At 38.0% G+C, this 23,422-nt stretch overlaps 1 protein-coding gene across 4 annotated transcripts in view; it reads left to right on the top strand.

Moving 5' to 3' along the window:
• Positions 1–2,392: 2,392 nt before the first annotated feature.
• Positions 2,393–23,422, top strand: part of LNPK (lunapark, ER junction formation factor) — a 41,696-nt gene continuing 20,666 nt past the window's right edge. The window contains exons 1-8 of one of the 4 annotated variants that reach the window (XM_053947982.1): positions 2,393–2,477; positions 6,221–6,302; positions 7,538–7,582; positions 8,757–8,944; positions 12,233–12,291; positions 15,492–15,532; positions 21,584–21,664; positions 21,751–21,802. In XM_053947982.1, the coding sequence (XP_053803957.1) occupies positions 6,276–6,302; positions 7,538–7,582; positions 8,757–8,944; positions 12,233–12,291; positions 15,492–15,532; positions 21,584–21,664; positions 21,751–21,802 (493 nt within the window). In that variant the 5' untranslated portion in view covers positions 2,393–2,477; positions 6,221–6,275. Of the gene's footprint in view, positions 2,478–2,505; positions 2,597–2,627; positions 3,169–6,220; positions 6,303–7,537; positions 7,583–8,756; positions 8,945–12,232; positions 12,292–15,491; positions 15,533–21,583; positions 21,665–21,750; positions 21,803–23,422 lie in introns of those variants that run through there. The other 3 variants (XM_053947985.1, XM_053947984.1, XM_053947983.1) reach the window with 3 other exon arrangements.

A 23,422-nucleotide genomic window follows, 5' to 3' on the forward strand; every position in this document is an offset into this window, starting at 1 on the left:
GACAGAAGAAGAGTTTGCAATCTCCTTCACAATTCTGGTTCAGCCAGAATCAATTTTGTTGTAACTAGAAAGTATTTATGACATTTCTGGAAAAGGAAGAAAGCAAAAAAAAAAAAAAAAAAAAAAGCAGCAGATTCTTAGAGACACTAGTATGGCCTGCAGCATTTCCAAATGCCTTTAAACATGGTATCTTCATTATTTGTATTTATTTTAAATGGATATGGTGCTATACCATGGAAAAAGATGTCAGCACACTTCAATTTGTTAGCTTAAAAATTAAGATTTAAATCAGTGTCTCTCCAGCAACATACCACTTTGAAGTATCAAAGTCAGAAGTGGACTATTGATCTGAAACAAAAAAGAAAGATATCCTCTCAGCAAAGTGGTAGTCATTGTTACAAGGATTTAAGTAGAAGTGGCTCTAGAGTGCAACCTGAAGAGTAGGAGAGGCTGAGTCTTTTTTCCACTTGGAAAGGAAGGAACAGTCTAGGTCTCAATGAGAAAAATGAAGTTGTATATGTAGGTGAGCTCTGTAATCGATAGCAGAGTATTTCCGGTAGAGTCAGTGGCTCTCCATTGATCACCACTATCTTGATTTGAATGAAGTGTCTTGAAGCCAGTTCTAAACCAGATTTACAGCTAAAGTTGTTACTTATCTGATACTGTAATCATGTGAGCAGCAAGATTCACACTGAACACTGGCAGGAGCTAAACACATCAACTTCCCAATGTCCAGACTAAGAATGAATGCATGCAGATGATCAGACTCAGCAGCTCTACCACTTAAAGCTTGAAGCTGATTGCATTGCCTGGACAGGTGGTGGGATATCTTTTTTGTCCTCACCTGGTCTAAAAGCTTTTCCTATTCTTTTTGAGTTCATGTACAGGGATGGGATGAAGCAATTTTCTTCACACAGCCCATATGCTGCTGTGTTTTGTGTTCTGTGACTAGAACAGCACTGCTGACACAGCAATGTTTTGGCCATTGCTGAACAGGACTTGCACAGCATCGAGGCTTTACCTTTTCTCATGCTCTACTCCTTTAGAGAGTAGGCTGGGGGTAGGCAACAATTTTGGGAGGGGAAACAGCCAGGACAGCACACCCAAACTGGCCAAGAGGATATTCCGTACCACATAATGTCATTCTCAGCAATAAAACTGGTATTGCAGAATGAGAAGGTGGGAGGGGGGGTTTGTCTTCCAGAATCAACAATTGCTGGAAGACTTGCTGGGCATCAGTATGCTTGTGGGAGGTGGTTAGTTATTTCCCTTGCATCACTTTTTTTTTTTTTTTTTTTTCTTTCATTCACTTACTAAACTTTCCTTTAATCCAACCCATGAGCTCTCTGACTTGCCCTAGTATCTCCCCCATCTTCCTGAGGGGGTAGGAGCAGGAGGTTACGTGGGTGTTTACCTCCTGACAAGGGTCAACCTACCACAGCTGGGAAAACCCCAACATTTATAGGCTGCATTATGATGCACTCTTACATACAAGAAGTTCAACAATGCAGGGTCAGCTGAAGATGTACAGCTTTTGCATAGCAATTTTTACTACAAGGCACTTGGAAGGACTTTCTTCCACATCTATGCACACGCACTTGTGTCAGTGTAGTGGTAAAACTTCTGAACAGGGCATGTCAGAAATACAGTGCAAACAGAGCAAGTATTTATTCTCTGTTCCTGTATCCTGTCGCCATAAGGCAAGGGACGGGTGCCAGCGACGTAAGAAAGCTGATGGAAGTACAGCACCAAGGGAGAGGACACTGTGATTACAGTAATGGGATTTAAAGACATTCAGAGTTCTGCTTCTCTCCAAAGACACATGCCGACTGGAACGAAGGGGACGGTGAGAGCAGCCCTGTGCCGTGACCCTAACGGGACTCCGCGCCTGCCTGCAGTACACACAGCAGCACGCCGCCTCTTTGTCAGCACTGCTTCATTGGCTAACACTAGTGTCACGAGGCCTGCAAACCTCCACGGCAGTTTGACCCTCACGTTCCTCCGTTTTTACATTAAAACACTTTTATTTTCTGTAAGAGATCAGCGACAGCCGCAAGAAGACGGGCTTGCCGCCCGCGGTGCCGCCGGCGGTGAGAGCCTTCCGACACCGGCCGCCTGGACTTGGCTGGGCAGAGCCGCCCGCGACACCGCCCGGGCCGGGCCGTGAAGCGCGGCGGAAGCGGCGCATCGGCACGTCACGGCACGGTCGGGTGCGATCCGGTACGGTTCGGAGCGGCACGGCACTGTACGGAGCGGAGCGCGGAGCGGAGCGCACACAGAACCGCCCAGCCCCGCCTCAGCCACCGCCCTCAGCGCGGCCCGGTCCGGCCCCGCCCCGCTCCAGCGCGCCCCGCGGCAGCGAGGCGCTGATTGGCTGCCGTGCCCGCGCGGGGCCTGGTGGGAGCAGCGCCCGCGCGCCGCGCTCCTCCTGCGGCGGCGTTGGCGGCGGGCGGGATGCGCGGCCCGGCCCGCGGCAGGTACGCGATGGCGGGGGATGCGCGGCCCGGCCCGGCCCGGCCCCGAGCGGCTCCGCGGTGGGAGAGGGGCGCGGGCTGGCGGGTGAGGGGCGCCCGGCGCTCCCCATAGGAGCACTCAGGTACCGGCCCCAAGGCAGGAAGCGGAGCAGGGCGGCAGGTGCCCCCTCTCTCTCCCTCCGGGCAGCGGGGCGGCGTGGGCCGTGGTGCAGCCTTGGAAGAGGAAGCCCCCGTTGCGGGGAAGGGCGGCGGGCGCCCTGGCCGGAAGCGGGGAGCCGTGCGGCTGTCCCGGCCGGGGAGCCGGGGGCTCCGCTGACCTCTGCCAACGCCCTCCCGGCCCGCCGGGCCCGGCGCTAGCGGCCCCTCGCGCAGGCTGCACCGGGTTGGGTTTCAAAAAAGAGCGCCTGACCCACCCACTTCTCGCTCCGTCGCTGTGCAGCCCCTGTGGGAACCAATTTGCCTTTTTTAGTTGAGGCTCTAAAAAGCATAGGGCTTCTGTGGGATGCATCCAGACGAAAACAGCCGAAAATGAAGTTTAAATGGAAAAAAAGTTTAGTATTTTGTTGTAACTGAGGTGTCCTAGGACAGGCTAGCAGTAGGTGGTGGGTGATGCTCCTGGTTTGGTTTTGCTTGTTTCCTTGTCCGTGGCACTCAGCTGGAGAAACTTTTTTTTGTCCCAGTGGAAGTTTCTGAGGTGAGTGAACTGTGAGCAGAACTAGAGATTCAATTTGAAAAGTAGAGTTTATGTTCCTTGTAGTGGTAAATATCTAAAAATACTTAGAAAAAAGTGGAATTACTAAGTCTGCAAAAAGATCTATTTCAAAAGCATTGCCCATTCCTTAGGGGAGAGGTCTGTATGGCTGTATGCAAGGCCTTGATTACAAGTTTCTAACTTCCTTTTTTTTCTTGTAGTATGTCTTCTCTTGATGTTATTCAGTCTTGAATTTCAGCATGTCATTTATTAAAATTTACTTGGGAGACTGAGTTTTGGAGGACTTCTAATCTTTAAAACATTAACAAGCCTGAAGAAATTTGAGACTGACTTGATAAAAGTGTAATGAGATCATGAAGCTATTTTCTCCACCTGGGTGGATGGGTGCGGATGACTTAGTGGATTTATGCCTCTTTCAAAGGAGAAACTTTTTCTGCTCTGGTTTCTTAGTCTGGTACTTCTTATTTTTAATAAATAACTTGAATGTTTTGGGAATAGAGGAGCTGCTAGAAATGTTTTTTTTTTTTTTTTTGAGAGAGTCAGGTAATAAAATTGATAGTAGTGCTTTCTTAAGCTTCTCTGTTCAGTGTTTTTAATGCATCTGTTGTCTGTTTTAAGCCTAGGACACGTTGCAGCTGTCTTACTTGTGTGTTACATCAGTGATAATGTGTGTGGAAATAAGTCCAACTGCTCTACTGCTTAGTCAGTGAAATGCACAGCTCTGTGCTAGAGTGCAGTCTTCAGAAGGGAAAAGTCCTATGCAATAATTTGTTGTTTAGAGCACGGGAAGGAAGTAACTTGTGGATGATCTCTTGCCATGAATAGTAGGATAGATATTAGTGGTAGGTATGTGGAGTGGCAGGTAAGGAGGAAGGAGGAGAGTTTAAAGCAGTTGAAGACACTTTGTGTTGTCATGTCAAGAAGAAGAGAGGGGAAGAATTAAAAACATCTGAGGCACTCCATAGTAATCATAGAAAATTTTCTACCTCCTCACTGAGGATTCAGTGACTGAACTGTAAACGTGAATCTAGTGGCCCTAATCCCTTAACACTTCTTTGGGGAAGGGTTTTGGTAGTATTGCAGACTGGCAGAGCAGCATCTGTAAAGCCTGTCATCCTCATAGCTCCTGTAAAATCAGATTCATAGTGACACTTGTCAAACCCGTTTCTCTTCCAAGCATTTGCCAGGTATTTAAAAAAAACACCTCGTGTAGCAATAGCACTGTGAATGTGTTATTGCTATAAGTCAAGTCACCAGTAGCTCAAGGATAATTTGTTCCCAAAAGATCCTCTAACACTTCTAGTGGAGAGGTTCTCAAACTATGGTTTGAAGGAAAATGGCACACACAAAGGCCATGTGAGCATCTCTGTGTCTCTCTATGCCCACAGCTCAGAGCCATTATTGCTCCTAAGGGCAGTGACAATGCTAGGGAAACCCGCTAGATTTGGGAGCCTTGTGCTGGCTTTACAGACTTCTCACTTGGCTATTTGACACAGTATCTTTATTGCAAAACAATGTAAAAGCTATCTATGTCTGTAGAAATATCTGGGAAGAAAGTGTAGGCTCAGATCTACTGCAATATCCATAATGCAAAACCACACTTGTATCTGCAAAGTCACAGTTGTGTAAAATTCTTGGTGTTCGATTGTGTGTGTGTTAAAAAAAAAGACTGCTGTTTTACTGAGGTGAATTGCTGCACTAGTGATTATTTTGAGAATTTGTTCGAGTCCAAGGGGTAATTGCTTTTTCTATATCTCACCCCTTTGTGCTACTAATTTGGCAGCAGTGGAGCTGGTTTGCCCATCTGTTCTAGCTTCGTTCTTGTGGCATTTCTGATATGGATTTCCTTATCTTTAAGGATGGGTTTCTGAAACCAGTAGGGCCTATAGTTCTGAAGTCCTTGGCTTTTTTAAAAGGTGAGGAGGTTACCAGACTATAACAGTGTTTGTGCTAGTAAGCAATGCATATCCTGTACATATTAAATTGCTCTAATGGCCTCAGACAATTTGAAAACAAATTTGGGTTGAAATGTATTTTTCCATTTTTGGCCAAAGGAAACTTAATAAGCAAGATAATGATCACTTATATTTCTGTCTACCTAGATCATTGCTTTGTTAAGTGTTATCGTTTCATTCCAGAGTGAAAAAGGTTTGAGTCCTGGTTGGGATTGAGCTTTAGTTTACTCTCAGGGTTGTTTGGAACTGATTACTTTTTTGTTAAATAGGTAAAAAAACTTGTATCTTATATGGATGGAGAGAAAGTCTGCTATCCTAAGGTTCAATTGATTCAACTATCTTCTAATGGAAAGCTGCTGCAATTTTGTTTCAGGAGCCCAGATCACCAAATTAACGTTGTTCATGGGCTCCAGGTTTGTGTGGGGTGAGGTGAGCTGCTCTTGCCCCTTTGGAGCTGTTTTAGAGTCATTTCATGTGCTGATGACTGGGTTGTGAGTTGTGCAGGGAAGACCTGCCAATGTAGTGCTTTTGTATAGCAAATGAAATCTTTGAACTTAAAACTGAGCACACAGCACATTCTTGTTGATGAGAGCATAAAAAGGAAATAGATTTATTAGAGAAATTTTCTCATGAACAGGATGAGATGTTAACAGGGTGTTGATGCTGAATGCCTAGAGTTGCAGCTAAAAAGGAATACTGAGTTATGCTTAGGGGCAGCAGAGGAAATAACTGGAAATCAGTATCTTAAATAAACGTGCCCAATACTAAGTTTTTAAAATTGTTTTTCTGCTGGAGTATTTTGGTGGCTCTTTTTGCAGTTCATTTGTGCCTGTGTTTTTGAGAATTCCCTGCTGGTTAGGTATTTCGAAAATAAAAATAACTTTGGCTACATCTGAGCTGATCAACAGACATACAGGATGGCCTATGAATCAGAAAACTGAATTTAAAAATAGCACATAGGTAGATAGCTAGACAATAGCTTTATACAATATTTTGATTTCTTAAGATGTTGGAATGAATTTGAGAATCTTTGATTATGTTGTTAGATTACTCCTAAGTGCTTAATGCTTTATTCCTAGCTGTGAATCCTCGTAGAAGATTGATAGCTCTGCCAGTATTTGTCCACAATAGAAGATGGGTGGATTGATTTCAAGATGGAGGGTAAGTAACATTGTGTAGCAATGTAATAATGTTAAGTCCAGAAGATGGGAGTATCTAGGACATGTTACCTATTAATGCTGGCTGAATGATAGTGCTGAACCTTTTCTGTTAGTATGTCACTTAAAAGTCCAGTAGTGAGATATCATGACCAAAAGTATTCTTTACTAAATCACTAAGCTGTGAAACTCTGCTGTTGTCCTTCATTTCCTTTGCAGTCCCAGTCTGGCATTGGCTTGGTTAACTTAATACAGTTTTAACTCCTTCTGTAAATCTAAATACTTTTGTGGTGCATCATTGGGATAGAAACTGCAGCATCTGTGACTTGAAAGATTGGTGACCTAGGTAAAAATGGGTATGTGCAGAATACATTTCTGGCTGTTTAAACAAATAGCTTGGTAGCTACTTACTCCTGTACAAGTCTGTCTTTCTATCTGCTTTTATTGGTTGTTGAGTGGTGTACTGAGTTGAGGAGGAAGAAGAGGCGTGACGTTTTTGACTACTCTCCTGGCAGGTGTGAGTTGCTTGAGTCTAGGTTTGCCTTTGCTTATTAGCAATTGACTGCAAAGTCTTCCATACAAAACTCCATTAAAGGTGAAACTTTAGGTGGACTGTCAGTTTTGTATAATAGAGACTCACTTTCAGGGTAATGTAGTGTGAGCTATGGCTTTTGAATTTGTCCTGTGAAGGGTGAGGCAAGATTGTGGCTTGATAATTCTCAGAAATTAGGAAAGAGTCCTAGAATGTGGATTTCCAGTTGCTCCTATAGGGAATTTTACTGGTGATGAGAGCCCTTACTTGCAGGTGCTTATGATTTATTTATGCCATGTGTCCTTATATGGAATGAATAGTAATAAAAAGCTGGAGTACTCAGATTAGGGCTTCCTCTCTATATTCTCTGTGTTTTGCCTATTTCTGCCACTCATCAATTCTGTTCTTGTTTTGCTTTCTACCTACACGTTCATTATTGCTGTAGAAGCATTATAGATTTTCATTTTTTGTGATGTAGGAGAGGAGCTTTCCGGTTAGAGTAATGCCAGCTGTAAAATAGCGATTCATTACAGTCCCTTCTATTTGTCACACTAAAGTAGGAAAACTTGTTACCTTTATGTAAAATAGATAATTTATTAATCTATTATGGGTATGTCTTTTTCTTAGGAAACTGTTAATGTACAGTAATCCACAAAATACCGAGTTTTTAGAAGTGAGATTAATATCTTTGTTCTTTCCCTTGTAAGCAGGCAAAGCCTTCCACTGTAGAAGTATTAGAAAAACTAGATAAGGTATGTGTTTGCTTTTTGGTGTTTTGTTTGATTTTTTGTTTAGAAATATACGTCCATTTTGCTGGCCATGTATTTCTCTCACATTAGGTAAAATACTCTCATGAAATTTTAAATTATTTTGGTAATTATTCCAGTAGTAGAGATTCTGCATATCAGAGGAATTGTTATAAATTTTCCCCCTTACTGTTTAGCCATTTAAAAAACCAATACTGTTTAATAGATAGTGGGAAACTACAGGGCAAATATTTATTTAGAGAGCCTGAAATGGGAATGAGTATGAAGCTACCTTGATTAAACAATTCAGTTATAACTAATTGTTTAAGTCCCATGTAAAGGAAAGTGTCACTAATGCAAAGTTCCATTCATCAGGTTGATTAGAAAAGCTTCAATGTATGGTTTTATGTGCAGAAGTTATAACTCTAGTGGTAGTTAGTAAGGTCAGAATAACCTGATAGATTGTTCAGTAATCAATTGTGATTTTTCACCGGTGTTTGTGACAGATGTCTATACTCTGTGGGGAAATTAACTGTTTTGAAATATGCTGTTGATATGTTTGTTTTCCTTTTAATGAAACTGTGAGTATTTCTGTTGTCACTTGAAATACGGTCAAAATGGTTATCATGGCAGAGCATTGCTTGATCACTTATTGATATAGCAGAAGCATCATACAGATGTTCATGATTTCACTCTTAATGTGAGGAAAGTACAGAGAGAAAAACAAGTAAAATGGTGGAGTGGTTCCAGCGATTCACCATGTTAGTAGAAAAGTGTCAGAGGCGTTTAAAATTCCACAGGTACCTGATGAAAGCTTTAGAATGCCGAGAATGGTTAGTAGTGACTTATGTGATAGTAAAGACTGCCATTCATAAGATACTGGTATTTTTCACTTGTCCCAAATATACTAATGCATTACAATTGTGGAAAAGTGCTGTTTTTTAACTTCTCTTACCAATTGCTAATAAGGTGCAAGTGGCCCATATCATAGCCAAATTAGTGTGGAGTATTTATGCTATGAAAGTTATCTTTGGGCAAATATTGTCATTTATCAAAGAGCTGCTCGACTTTTCTAATCAAGTATCAGATTGCTAGGGCTGATTTTAGCAAACATTTCAAGGCAGCTTAGTAAAACCTCTTACTAATTGCACTAATAAAGCTGAACCCTATTTATTTGCAGGAAATACAGACATTAGAAGAATTCAGAGAAAAAAATCAGAGGCTACAGAAACTATGGGTTGGAAGGCTTCTTCTCTACTCCTCACTTCTTTACCTTATTACTTGCTTAATTGTATATTTGTGGTGTCTTCCTGACGAATGGACAGCAAGACTGACAATGACACTTCCATTTTTTGCATTTCCATTGATGTAAGTAAATATGCCTTTTTTATTTTCTAACTGCTGTCTCTTTTATAAAAGGAGATGGAAAATACATCTCAGCAGGGGTTTGGGTTTGCTTTGACAATTCTTGAGATGTCATAACTTGCTGAATTTTTTCTTCTAAAATAGATTCAAGTAGTTAGGCAGATACTTTCTTTGAGGAGAATGTCTCTCATGGGTCTGGGTTTAGTATAGAACTAAGTCTTATCATCAAAAGATAATAGCATCTAAAGTTACTTGGCTTATCAAAATCATACTGGGTCTAGAGAGCTGTGTCTGAGCAGCTGTAAGGTAATTGAGTATAAGGGTTTTATTTTTACTCTATTTCTTGGGTTTTATTTTTACTGCAATTTGAGAAGTACCATTACTATACAGAAGTAACCAAAAGTATGTCACTTACATGTAAAATGTGGTGTATAAACCTGGGAAATATACAAGAATTAATGGAGAAATTTACTTTCATGTGTTAGTGACTATTAACAGAGAATGGACTTGAAAGGTAATCACCCTAAGTGTGTTGAAAACTACTTTTACATAATTAGCTGTTTTTCTGAAAAATCATTGATTGTTTTATTCAACAAGTAAATATGCAGGCTTCATTGTATGTGACCTAGAGAAAGTATTGCCTACATATTTGTTTCACTGAGTTGATTGGCTGCTTATCCTGATGAGTGGCTTTTGTTGTCTAAGAAATCTACTTTTCTAAAAGTAACAAAATGGGCTCCCACCTCACTGAGCAGCTGCTTTGCTGCCTCTCCTTCCTTCAGACCATCAGGAAGGTGAGAGCAGCCTACTGAGCATCTCTCCTACCGACGGGGAGCGCAGTGCAGTGGCTAATTTGCTGAAAGGATCGCAAGTACTTCCATTTGTACAGCACCTCTGTATGAAGGCATGGTTTGTAGATGCCCTAGCTTTAGACTTGAAAGGCAAAGTCAAAGTAAATATTTGAGGATTTGCAAGTTTGATGAGCGTGGGTCAGCATAATGTAACATGTGGAGAACCCCCAAGGTGAAGAGGCTTTTTGTATGTCATACTGTGTTATCTGTAATATACTGATATGCTGTTGTTGTGGACTCCAGCAGAGAGGATACATGGGCAGCAGGATCTTGACTGGAAAGGATTAATATAGAAATTAGAGCTCAAATTAATCTTTGGCAGTAATATGAATTAATTTGGTTCTTAAGGACAAGCATTTCAAAGTCTTTTTGTTAATATGTGAGGCTTGTTCATGCTGATAGGAAAGGACTGTAAAAGAGGAAGCCTCCTTTCACATAGGTGTGTTAGAATTAGTGTAGAAATAAAAGCCTTTATTATTGAAGGTGATGGCTTCTAGTGCTGTGGTTTGAATTTACATGTTGGACTTTTATTCTCTAGTTTTTCTTCCAGTTCTGCTTATTTTTCTCAAGATGGCTCTCTGTAAAATTCTGATTTAGATGTCAGCTTACTAGTGCTTAGAATCAGTCTGTTGTTTTCTTATGACTTGCAACTGTTTATCAGATTTTTTTTTTCCTTAAGCTATTCCCCTTCAGCTTTTTTTGGCAGATATGAATGGCAAGCAGCTGCCAGCTTGTCTTTGTTCTAGGTCAAGAGGTGACTCCATGCTGAATGCCTGGTGCCACCCAGTAATAGCTCTAGAGATTTTTCAGACCTAATCAAACTGGAGTATGTCTGCCTTTTCCAGCTTGCAGTCAGTCACCAAGTTATTTCTGCCTTAGGTCAGTCCCTCAGGGTCTCAGCAAGTTACTGATGTTGGTGTAGAGCAAGTTAAGCTTTAGGAATATAACTTCATTAATTTTAAATATACACTGAAATACCCGAAAAGTTGAAGAAATATGTTAGCATTTTAGAAGGGTGCTCTTCTTGAACTGATCTTTATTTGAATTAGTTTTAATCTGCATGTTGTGATTTTCACAGAAATATGTTTTCTTTTTTGTAAAATTGGTTGAAATGGTCTGCTATTAAACTTTTGTCTCAGATTTCTTACAGAGGAAATGCTTTATTTCATGATGTCTGACTTCATATTTAGAATACAGCTTTAGGTAGAAGACTATTAAGCATACATTTAAAAAGAAATAATGCTTTTGCCTGGGTAACAAGGTATTTAAGGCAATTTAAACCCTGTAAACATTTATGTCTTTTGGTACTTTATGAAGACACATTTTGTGTCGTTGAAGTGGATAAATCCACCTGTATTATTAGATCAATTATTATAGCAGACCTTTGAACATGGAATACTTAAACTTCTTTTTTCTCTTACCTTGGATAGGCTGCTTTCAGATTCCAGGTGCCTCATCCAACTTGCCTAACTTGGGCTGTGTTGTTAATACTTCAAGGCATTTTTAAGTGGGCAACCATTGTATAAATACAGATGATGTTCTTAATAATTAAGTCATTGTGAAAACTCTTAAAGCCTTTTGCCTGCTTTCTTATGCATGCTTTTAGTCAGATAACCTTTCTAGCCTTTAAGATTGTTTTTTTTCTTAAATGAAACATTGCTAATTTAGGCTCTGTTATTTAATTAACATTAGGAGGGTTTTGGATACTTGGAATGGCTTGGTGTATGAGGTTTGCCACTTGGCTTAGACTGAAAAGCTTACCAGGAAAAGTGTCAGCTTAATATGTAGAAGCAATTCTAAGCTTTAAAACAAATGAAGTCCTGGTAATTGCAGAGAGACCTGTCAATTGTAAAATGGTCATAGATCAGTTTAACTTCATCTTGACATAAACTGCTCCAGCTAAGTCAGCTGAAACCCTGCAGAAACTGACTAGGGCTCTCTAAAATCACTAGGACTCAGGTCAGTTAATTCTGCTTGGGAGAGCATTTGTACAATAGCTCTTATCTCATGGTTTTCATTGGTATTAGAATTCTTCCCACAAATCTCTTGGCGTTAATTTTGGGCCTTAACTGCTAAGTGTCTTTTTTTTTTTTTGGGTAAAATGCATTATAAATCTATCAAATAAGAAGTGATGACTAAGTAATTTTCAGCTGAACATTTTTTAGCAAGTGATGATATTGCTGCTGCTGCCTTAGTATTTCTGCCTTAAGTAACAGTTAATTTCAATGGAGAAGATGCTTTTATTTAGAGCAATATTGATGTCTTGTTGAGAAGATGCTAATTTAATTTTTAGTGTTTTTATATGAATAGTGTTTGAAGGTTTCTGTCCTTTGTATTTGTGAGCTATAATCTCATCTGCTAAGTGTTGCTTGCTAAATGACTTCAGAAATGGTTACTGTAGTATTTTTTAACTAATATAATTCTTCTTTTTCTTCTAAAGAATCTGGTGTATAAGAACACTGCTCATTTTTTTCTTTTCCAAACGGACAGAAAGAAATAGTAAGTACTTTTTCCTTGTTTTTTTTTTAAATTTAATATGTAGCTAGTTGAGAATGATGCTTACTCTGATAATGTAAATGCTTTTGATCATTTGGCTTCCAGGAAGACAAGAGAAACCTTTTAGTTAATACTGAAGTGGGTAGTATTAGCTAAGCTTTTTTCTACCCCATAGTTCATGAAGGAACAGGAAGGATCTTCTTAACCTTTACTTATAAAATTGTGCTAACTTTCTCCTGTCTTTGCGTGTGTCAAAAGTATAATGGAATAAAATATTGTGTAGAAGTAGGAGGAAGGGGAAAGGAAATATAAACAGTAGTAGTAGTTCCCATGATACTTGCATCTCACAAGTATTCTAGCAGTCATCTGTTATCCTTATACAAAAAGGAAGAGATTTATAGCAGATGTGTCTAATTTATTTGTCAGGATATCTTTTCTCTCCCAAGTTCTCCAAAGCATACTTATGTTTTCCTGAGTGGGAAAGGTATAAATGGGTGTTTTTCTGCTTTTTTGAGAGCTAAGGAAAATTGGAAGTCATGTAACAAAACCGAAAAGTAATGGAGGTTTTTGAATATATATAAAAAGTTGTTAAATTTTGCATTAGAATGAATCTGCATGCTATTTAAAAACAGCATCTGTGGCACTTGTCTGCAGTAGTTAGAATTCATTTGAGACTTTCCTTGAAAGCAGTCCAGCCTGTAACAATATCTCATGGTGATGTGAGCAATAATACAGGAAAACTTCAGTGTTGCACTGTGTTTTATGACTTGCAGAGCAGCATGATGTATTTAATTTGTGACAGCTTACAAGTTAAACATCGCTTTTAGAATTTTTCTTAAACTGAATGTTTGCATTTGATATGCAAGCACAGAACATACATTTTTATGTAGAAATAAAATTGTCCATATATTCTGTGGTGCTGTGTGATTCATTTCTAAGGTGAAATGAATGATTTGCATTTCATGGCTGAATAAGGAAAAAAAGTATGTTTTTCTAGTTTGCTTAAATGTCTTTATTGTTGTTTTGAGCATACAGGCAAGTCTAGTGCTCTTGGTGAACCTGTTTAGTAGATGATAGAACATGCCAAAAGGGATTATTTCTGTGTGGTTCCAGAGACTTGATAGAAATGAAGTGTTTTACCTCAGAGATAAAAGTTCTACATTTGAAAAAGAAAAATCAAATGTAGGGTTGAAGCAGTAAAGCAGGAGAAAGTGTAGCTGAGAGAGGAAAGTGTCAGCCAAGTTGCTCAAAGCCAAATTTTTATTCTGGGATAAGTTAGTATAACATACTGAGACACTGGAGGAGGTCATTTAATACAATAAAGCTCTGTGCTGGATAATCAGTATACACCAGCTTTGGGAATGATGCTGTGAATGAAGAAAATTTGTAGCTAGACTCCAGGGAAGGTGATGCAGAGAGATTATGGAATTTCAGTTTTTAGGACTGGTCGGGCAAACAGTTGTTAAAGATTTAGGCTGATCTGTCCCAAAGCTGGAGAAAATAAATGAGGTATATTGTAGGTATTGACTTCTCTAGTATGAATTCCATTTTTTTCTGTAGGCTTAATTAAGAGGAGATCTGTTGGTTTCTTGAGAGTACTTTGCAGTAATTGCCATTTGGCCATGTTTAAGGGGCAGGTGTTTCCTGAGGTTCTTGTTGAGTACAAGAGGTAAAGCGGTCAGAAAGAAACACCCACACTTGAAACTGATTGCATTGCTTTGTGGAAGGCTATGCTTGAAGATGTTCTAGGCATTTCTGTACCAGAAGTACTTGCAGTTTCTTGAGTAACCATTAATAGATGGCTGTATTCTGCTGTTTATTTGGTTTCATGATACCATACTGCATTGCAATACATTTTAAGCTGTTAATCTGTTTGAGGCAATGTGTGAGACTGTGTTCTAATATAAATGTAACATTTGGTGAAAGGAGGTACCTTAGTAATTTGAAGATGCACACTTTCTAGAATTGTCCATCTTCTGTGGTCCATCCCAGGATTAAATGTTCTTTTTCCATGTCCTATTAACAAATACGGGTGGTTGTAGTTACCCTTTTATTGCATAAATAATAACCTTTCGAATATGTGCATGCCAGTTCTAGTATTTTGCACATTTAATAAAGAGGTGTATTTGATCCAAATGGATTTCTGCATTCTGGAAAGGTTCAAATGATTATTTGTTCCCTTAATTAACAGTTTTCCTGAAGTAACACTGAATGGTGCGGAATACATATTTATAAATAGTAAAAAAAAAAAAAAAAAAAGGTGTTTGGTTGGTTTTGTGTCTTGTAGTTCTATAAAGCTTTTTCTTTAAATCTGAAAAATGGGTAAGAATAGGTATATTTTTACAGGAAATAAGCTGCCCATGTTCAGTAGAGCTGAGGAAGGGTAAAAAGTTGTAGTTTATTGTTAAAATCTTCTTGCTGTGAAGAGAGGTAGTAGAAAGGTAGTTTGTTGAGAGAGTATCTTCTGCATTAGGTGATGGTTTATTACAGTGAGTTTTCCAAGAGTGTCAAGCTCCAAACATTGACTTTCAGGAGAATCCTACATGCATTTGGCCTTTCTTCTCTCTCTTCCTCTTAGACAGGTTAGGTGTTGTGCCTACCTGTTGTAAGAGTCTCTTAACATTTCGTAGCAGAATGACCTTCTGGTACCTGTTTTTACAAAACTGGGGACTTTGTTTAGTCCAAGAGCACAGAAGGGCTGAAACAGATTGAGCTTTGAAGCTTGGAATCGACCTGGCATTTGAAACTAGTATGTGTTAAGAGGTTTATGTGAAATACTGAAGCCAGTAAATCTGGTACTCAGATGTATTAATGCTTAGACCTCAAGCTTTTTTTTTTTTGTATTTTGAGTCATGGGATTAAATGTATTTGGTCCATTGTTGTACCAGTTTTAATGTAGGTCAAAGCAGGGCACTGGCTAGAATTGGTTTTGCTTAATGAGGAAATGGTACATAAATTTTTTTAATAGTTATAACTGTAAAGTGATAACAGTAGGTTATAATTTATAAGCAGTTTCAGCATTTAAAGTGATTTATTTTCACATAAAAACTCTAGTTATTTTATACAAAGTTTACTGATGCTTAGAGTTGGTAGTGGTCAATGCATAATTTTTCCTGATTTCACAAGGCAAAGTCAATGTTTAGAGTGTGCTGAAATTATCCTAATTTATATTTGAAAACTAATATATAATGTCCTTCTTTTAGATGATGCTCTGGAAGATTTAAAATCCCAAAAGAAAAAAATAGTAAGTAAAACTTCAAGAAAAAATGCTTGTTATCATTCACTAAAACTGGTGTATGCCAGATATTTGTAACAAACTTGATCAACAGTTAATCTCAGTAAGAAAAATTTAGGATGGACAAGGTTCCAAGTCTTTGATAACTTGCCCTCTTGTGAAGTTGGTAACACTGAAAGCTGTTTTCTCTCTGTTTAATGACTCCATAAGGAAGCTTGTTGAGAGAGGAAGCTGTTTTCTTACATGATTGACTTCACCTGCCTTGTAAGGCAAAACTGCTACAACCCAAACACTCTCTGCCCCCCCAGCCCTACCCTGCCAAAGCAACTCCTCCTCCCTCCAGAAATGCCAAAAATTCTATTATGAGGCTTTGTTATTAATGAGTTTCCCAAAGTGTTCACCTCATACCTTCTGGATTTTGCCATGGTAGCTAAATTACTAAAAAACCCAGAACAAAGGTCTCAAAACTGAGTTGAGTAAGAGTCTGGTATTATGTCATGATCTATGTTTTATCACTTTTAAAATGTAGATGTAAAAAAAGATAACTTGTAACCTAATTATGTCATTGTTCTTTGGTAAAGAGGATTTGCTAATATTTAAATAGATGAGTCCTTTGCTTGTAGTGGTGTGATACAAAGGGGTTCAAGTGGCTTACATTTTCTAGGGAGGAAAGACATGAGCATGACAACTATGCTAAGCTTATTTTATGAAAACTGCTTAACTGAAATCAGTTAATGTTTCAAATTAATAGTCATTTGGTAGCCTTAAAGGAAAAGTTCTTTAAACAGAAAAAGCACAGTGGAGAGCAAAGGAGTTTTTGGAATCTTAAATGTAAAGTCTTCATTTCAGTTTAGCTTTAGTTTTCTGTAATAATAAAAATCTTTTTTGTAGAAAGACTAGTAATACTGAATTTTTGTGTGTGAGAAGCAATTAGGACAAAAGGCATTGAATAAAAGATTAGTCAGGAAAAACCTAAATGTGTATTTTGCATATGCAAGACATCAAAACAACATACTGTAGAAGACCCAGGATGAAACAATGCACAATACAAAAATGAGACAACTGCATAAGTACTTCATAGACAATAATGAAATTATGGTGTAACTATGGAGAATTTAAGTCTGGAAGTATAAATTGCCATGAGTATATATGCAAGTCAAGCTTTAATCAGTAAAGACAAACTTCTAAATTCAGTTAGTGAAACTGAGTTCTGGGAAGTCAAATAAAGTGTAAGTCAGCTATTTTTCAAATTCTGTGATTATCACATGATCTTGTGGGTGCCTTGCTGCTAGCAAGGAACCAGAAACAGAGGACTTACTGCAAGCTCTTGAATCAGTGCAGTGTTGGTATTTTTTACTCAGAAGGTGGACTTGGGAGGTTCATCATAATTTAAGATATTCAATTAAGCATTAAAATTAGATAATTATACATAGAACAGAACATGTTGAAATGAGCTGAAAGGGGATGCAGGTAACACGACAGAATATTAGTGTTTTAGATAAAAACACTGAATCAATTGCATTCTGTAAAATTTAATTTTGGTAATTCTCAGATTTGATTTTGTTTTGTTTGATTATCTTCCTTAGGAGTACCTTTGGCTAATTTTTAGTAAAACAAAAATCAAGTGAAATAATGGGGAGAGGGAGGATTTTTTTTTTCCTGTTGAATTCTGATTTGCTGCTGAGTTTGCAAATAGGATTAGTTACTAAGACATTTACACTGCGGTCCTCAAAGTATTTAGGATAAGTAAATTATGTTTTTCCTGTTTATTTGTAATGCAAATTGTTGTCTAGGCACTGAGCCTGCTGCAACATCTGTGCTTTTTCACTTTGTTGCAGCTCAGCTACCTAATTGCTGGATAAATCTTCTATTGAAGACAATTGTCCTTTTGAAAAACCTTACAGTACTTGTTTTTTAGTCATGTGGCCCACCTTTTCCCTGCAGACATTGCTTGTGTGCTGAAGGGACATAAGGTGGTTACAGGTCTTACCTGTAAATGCTGTAAGCTCCTCATCTGCTATAATGCCCTGGTGGGTTTGCAGGGACAGCTCAATAGAAATTAATTTCTGTTTAACTTCTCTTCTGGCTTTGGTGACTTAGTCAAAGTCATGTGGGTAAAATACTTGAAAAATACAAATAATTCATCTGGAAATGACCGTTAGTATTGTCTACCTTGTACTTTGACTCAAAGTTTGTGTAAAACTTCTCACAGAACTGACTATGCTGTTTTTATTTCTAGTGAATACTTTAAAGCTGGTTCAGTTATTAACTGGGGGAGGGGCAAAGTTAAATAGCTGTAATTAAGGCAGTTCTTCAAGATGCAACTTTGTTTCCCTCCTTGATCATACGGAGGGATGCTGTGTTTATGTTTGTGACTGCTTAGCTGTGACTTTGGCCTCAGAGTTTCTCAGTTAATGAGGATGACCATGGGTAGATGAGCAAGTTCAGAGGGTTAAGCATATTAAAGCAAGGGCACAGGATATGTATTAAGCTGGTACAAGTGGGAATTAGTGGAGAATCTACCTGGAACAGCAGTCTTAGAGATGGGATAATTCTTAGCCTGAGGACAAAATTGTGAAGCTAGTATAGTAATGACCATGCTAATTTTAGAATTAAACTTTGCTGAAGCTTGCTCAGCTACTCTGAATACTAGGCTAAGTGTAATATTAGACTTTGACAGACTTCCAAGCCATTTCAGGTAAGAGTTTAGAAATTGCATCTGTTAATCTAGGAAAAAATACCCAGCTATTCTGATTTCAAGGCTGTCTTGGAGTTACATTAGTAATGGGAAAAAATACAGCATATGAGTTCTGTTACTTAAATTAATTACTCTTTAATCAACTTTATCTCCAGCCTTCTAGGTGTAGACAACCATTGATATTTTGATAACTTGAGTATGTGATAAAAGCTCTGCTAGGAGTTGGTTCTTGTATGAGCCCAGTTTTGTCTAACTGGTAAATGCTAGAGTACTGAAAATATGCAACTGGAAACTCAAAATACAGTTTAAAATCTCATTTACTGACAAAGGGTCAGTTACCTTGGTGGTTTTAATGTTGTCATGGATCTGTTCAAAGTATACTTAATTACTGTGACTTAAATGATGTCTTTCCAATTTTAATGAAACTTTTGCTACGTGTACTGGTATATTTTAAATGGACTGAAATGAGTTTCATGGCTTTGTGTGAACATAAGGAAGGATCTCCTTCTAGCTGGGTTTGACATACCAAGTAATTCTCAATTTATGAACTCACGTAGTAGTATGATGAATAATGAGTGGTTTGCACCATGCCAGTACTTAAGTCTTTGGCTGCTAAATTGCCTTTACAAGATGCATAAAATACATTACTCATTCTGTTCAATTTAGGCAGCTGATGTCATTTCCATGGGAATTCTGTTTGATTGCCTGTTGGGAAGGAGTTTATCCATACAATTGTTCATAGGAAGAGAATGTGGTACCATGCTTCTTTATTAAGATCTGATTAATTCCATGAAAAAAATCATGCTTAGGCTGGTATTACCTTTCTTAGAGAGTTCACTCCTGATTTGGGTTGCTCAGCATTATAATTTTATTGATAAGGATGAGCTAACCCTTGGCAGAAAGGAGAAAATGATTTGGTAGGAGAAGTTTTGGATCTCACAGAAGGCTTTATTATGGAAAAAGATGAGGTGTGAGCAATTTGCTGTGTTAGTGCTCAATATCAAGTTAACCTTTCCAAGATTATGCTTCAGGACGGTGAATGTTCCAGAAGTCAGTGTGTTGGTTTGTGCTCATAAATGAGCTTCCTGTGTTGGCACAATAGCCAGTTTGCCCTGCTATGCAAACACAGAAATAATATTTAAATTTTACACTAGCTCTTACTTTCTTCTGGTAATTACACTGATTTGCTCACAGTAAGTAAACTTGGACCTTTTTGATTCTTTATTTGGTATTGTTAGCCAAATTTCAATTTACTTTAGAAAAGTGTACTCTATAAGTGAAAGCACAAGAAATGTGAATATGCCTGTAGAAATCCTCACAATTTCTATATATTTTCAAGAAATTTGTGAAGAGTCAGTTGTGATACTGAATTCTTGTTCAGATTCAGCTTTACTAGGATTTTAAAGCTATATATGAAGAATAATGCGTTGAATTATCCAAAAACTGTAATGTGGAGGGTAACTTCAACATCTGAATCTTGTGGTGAGAGCTGAAATTATGTTTCCAAATAATGTAACTGTTTTTGCAAAACTTATGTATCCACAAATAGCTACTATACTATCTAATACTGCTGTGGCAAGAAGTGCTTTAGATAAAGAAAGTGTCAAGTGATGGTGGAGCCTTCTGGTTTTTCTCTCCCCTAAAGGTCACTTTGTCCTGCAGAAAGTTATTACTCTGTTTTCTTTTTGGCTCTACAGACAATAGTATGCATTTAATGTTCATTGATGTGAAGTGAATTGGGTTTTTTAACTTTTGATTTGGCAGACAAATATTAGCACTGACTGTTAATGCTTCCCCACTTTGCAGCTTCACCTCAGCAGCCTTACCCCTTTGTATAAAAGTCTGTCTTACAGTTTTTACTTTTATAACCAATAAATACTTTATTTTTCCTTTTAGGTCATTAATTCTGCTCTTATTGCACTGTGTGGCATTTGTTTTATGAAGTTAGTGGGTTAACTCCAAAGTGATGCTGAAATACAAGTCTAGGAAATTGATTTTTACTTCCTTCTTCACTCCCTTTTGTTTCAACAGTCCTTAATTAACAGCCTGGATTGTATTCCTTGCCTCAAACTTGAAGAAATGTGTGGAGGAGTGAGTGTTAAATGAATACACACTAGCCATTAAATGGAGTGAATTTTTATTTAGCTTCTGAGGTCTATTTGTAATCCTGAGGTCTGTCTAAATGCAAAACTCCTGCACAGTGTGTGTATGCAGAATGGCTGAAAGTTTAGTTTCTCACTAGCTAAATAATGGCATAAAATTCATGTTAACCTGCACCATTTGTTATTTTAGCAGTGATAAATGAGTTTGAGAGAATTTAATTTTTTGACCACTGACCTTTTCAGTTTTGCAGTTTATGCCAACAGCAAACTTCAGAACAAACAAAGTCCCCACGTTTAGCTGAACATGGCCATTAGTCAGCATATCTAGGAAGAAAGGTCTGCTTAAGATACTGTAAAATGTATTATAATTTCTGTACATATTAGGTATTTGTCATAACTTCAGCTGTCTCAGTTTTAAAGTTAAGCTGCTTCTGATGTTGGCTGTTAACCACTGAAATGATACTTTACTAGTGATTACTTTTTTAAATTAAGCCCATGTATTAGCTATAAAGCCACTTGAGTGCATTGTAAATAAAACGCTGTAATAATGAAGTGCTTTAATTACACTCCCTAAAGTATGCATAGTTCTCAGTAAATTTTTTTATTTAAATTCTTAACGTGTTCCTTTTTCTGAAAAGCAGTATGAATTGCTGTAAAGATGTGGATCCAGCCTTTAAAGTCATTTGAGCAAATTCCATGGCTGTTCTCTAGTTAGTGAGTTTTCACAGCATTTGCAGCAAGCTAATTGCTTCTGCTAATAAATAATCTAAAATCGATGCTGACAGCAGTTAATTGGCACAGGGACTTTATTCTGTAAAGCACTTGGCTAACGACCTTCCTTAAATTAATAGCATTAAGTGCTATGAGGAAATAAATCTAAGGAATTGCCTGTCATTTGCTTGTCATGTCTAATAACTTCCAATAATGATGGCTGATAGATTTTTGCACATTCCATTATTGAAGTTGGTGCTTGTAATTATTCTCCTCATTATATGTAAACAATTAGCAATATTTGGTGTTTCCTTGCAATAAAGCTGTTAAGTACAAGTAGTCCATTAGAGTTTGGAAGCTATTTTTGAAAGCAAAATTTATTTTCCATTGAATACAGCAAATCCTCAGGTATCTGAAAAAGCTACTGGTTCATGGATGAGCTTTGCCTTTTGGTAACATTGATAAGATGCTTGTAAATGGGAAGCTATGGTGGGGGGTAATACTTGAAAAATTATCTATTGATGTGTGGTGGAACCTTTCTGTTTCCAGCTTGAGGAAGTAATGGAAAAGGAAACGTACAAGACTGCTAAACTAATCCTTGAAAGGTTTGATCCAGAATCAAGTGCAAAGGTGAGTCTTGTTATTGATACTGGTGTAATATAAAAGGTACTATGGAGCTGAGCATTCAGATAATGTTATTTATAATTAATTGGCAGGAGACTGAACTACCATCTGCTGGAACATCTGCAACCCCAAGACCTGGACAAGGTAATAGCCCTGTAAAATGGGTGCTCTTTAGCATAGATACTCATCTTTCACAGCAATTTCTAGTCTAGAAGTCTGTCTATGATAAAATTTGTAGATCAATTGACCTTTATTTAGGGTTAATAGACTGTTCATTAGGCTATGCCCATTACTGTTCTGTACTTTTCAGGCAAGGGATCTATTACTAAAGCCTGATGTTCTAGACAGCAGGATAGTTAATACTGCTCGATGTTAAAGCTGAGAGAAAATTAACTTCTTGTGGCATACTTGCAACTTTTCAAGAATACTAAGGTGTTTTCAAATCTTGTGCAATATTCATTGACTTAGCTTTTCAGTTGTGTTTCTATTTATGGCTAATTAGACCTTCCCTATTGCAGTGCTTAAGCTACTTCTATTTGGTGCACAGAGAGGAATGAGAAACTGGTGCATAATTCAACTACTTTCTAGTTGCTAAGAATGGACAGTTCTTTACTGGTTTACATTGTTCCATTTAAAGGTGCCATTGAATAAAATAAAAACTTGAATGTGTTTCAAGGAAGCCTTAATTCTAGATTGCCCACACAAGTTTCAAAACTCAACAGATCTCACACATAGTTGAACGCTTACATTAAAAATGTAGTATTTATGCAAATATTTATGCAGACACACAACTATTAATTTTTGCTAAGGTTGAGTGTAATATGCTGTAGTTAAGCTGAAAATGCTTGTATGAACATAGTATAAAGGCTGCCTGGTACTCTAATACTGAGGATTGTACTCACACTTCAAGACCAATCTTTGGTCATTAACTCGCTGTTATAACCTGAAAGGGCTGATGCTCAAAATAAACTGCAGAATCTGATATGCATAGTTTTTCATAAAATACAGATTGCTTTAGAATTTAATATTAGAATTGTCAACTTTGGTTACCCACAAGAGTTAAATACAAACTTCTATTTTTCCCATTTTTCACTCTTGGAGTACTCCTTTTGTTCAGTGCAGAGCACCTGGATTTACTAACAAAGGTGTTTATAAGCTGCATCATCAAATCTTCTTGCTTAGCTTCAAATTGCCATGAAAATATTTTAAAACTGTCCTTACTTGTTGACATTGACAGTGAATAGCTGCAGTGCAGTACCTCAATAGTGAAGCTTTAATCTCTTCTGTTGTCTTAGACACAACAGATTTTTTTCAAGCTTGCTCCTTACCTGTCTTTTCCATACTCCATTTCTGCAGCATTCATAGTTTTGTTCAGGCTGAAGGGCCATTCTGACATGCTGTTCTTTTCTCTGCCTTAATACAGCTCATGGGTGGTTGCCAAGAATTTTCTGCTATACCTGTAATGTGTAGGTAGTGTGTCTTTGGCTCTTTTTAAACTCTGTATAAAATTCATCCTTCTTGAGCTATGTTAGAAATCACTCCAGTAGTCCAGTAGTTGGGTGACAGATCTGTTTGCAGAATGCAAGTAACATTGACTAGGGGATGAAACTGCCTGGAAATGTGTGTTTCTATATAGAAATCTACAGATAATTAGCTATAAATTAGACAGTGCTAAGTCTTCAGTCACTCTGCCTTTATGAAGAGAGAGCAGCACCAGTTTTGAAACTCCTTGGGAGGTACATGACTGAATTCTTCCCCTCTCTA

This window comes from Vidua chalybeata, chromosome 7, assembly GCF_026979565.1.
Source record: "Vidua chalybeata isolate OUT-0048 chromosome 7, bVidCha1 merged haplotype, whole genome shotgun sequence".
NCBI lineage: Eukaryota > Metazoa > Chordata > Aves > Passeriformes > Viduidae > Vidua > Vidua chalybeata.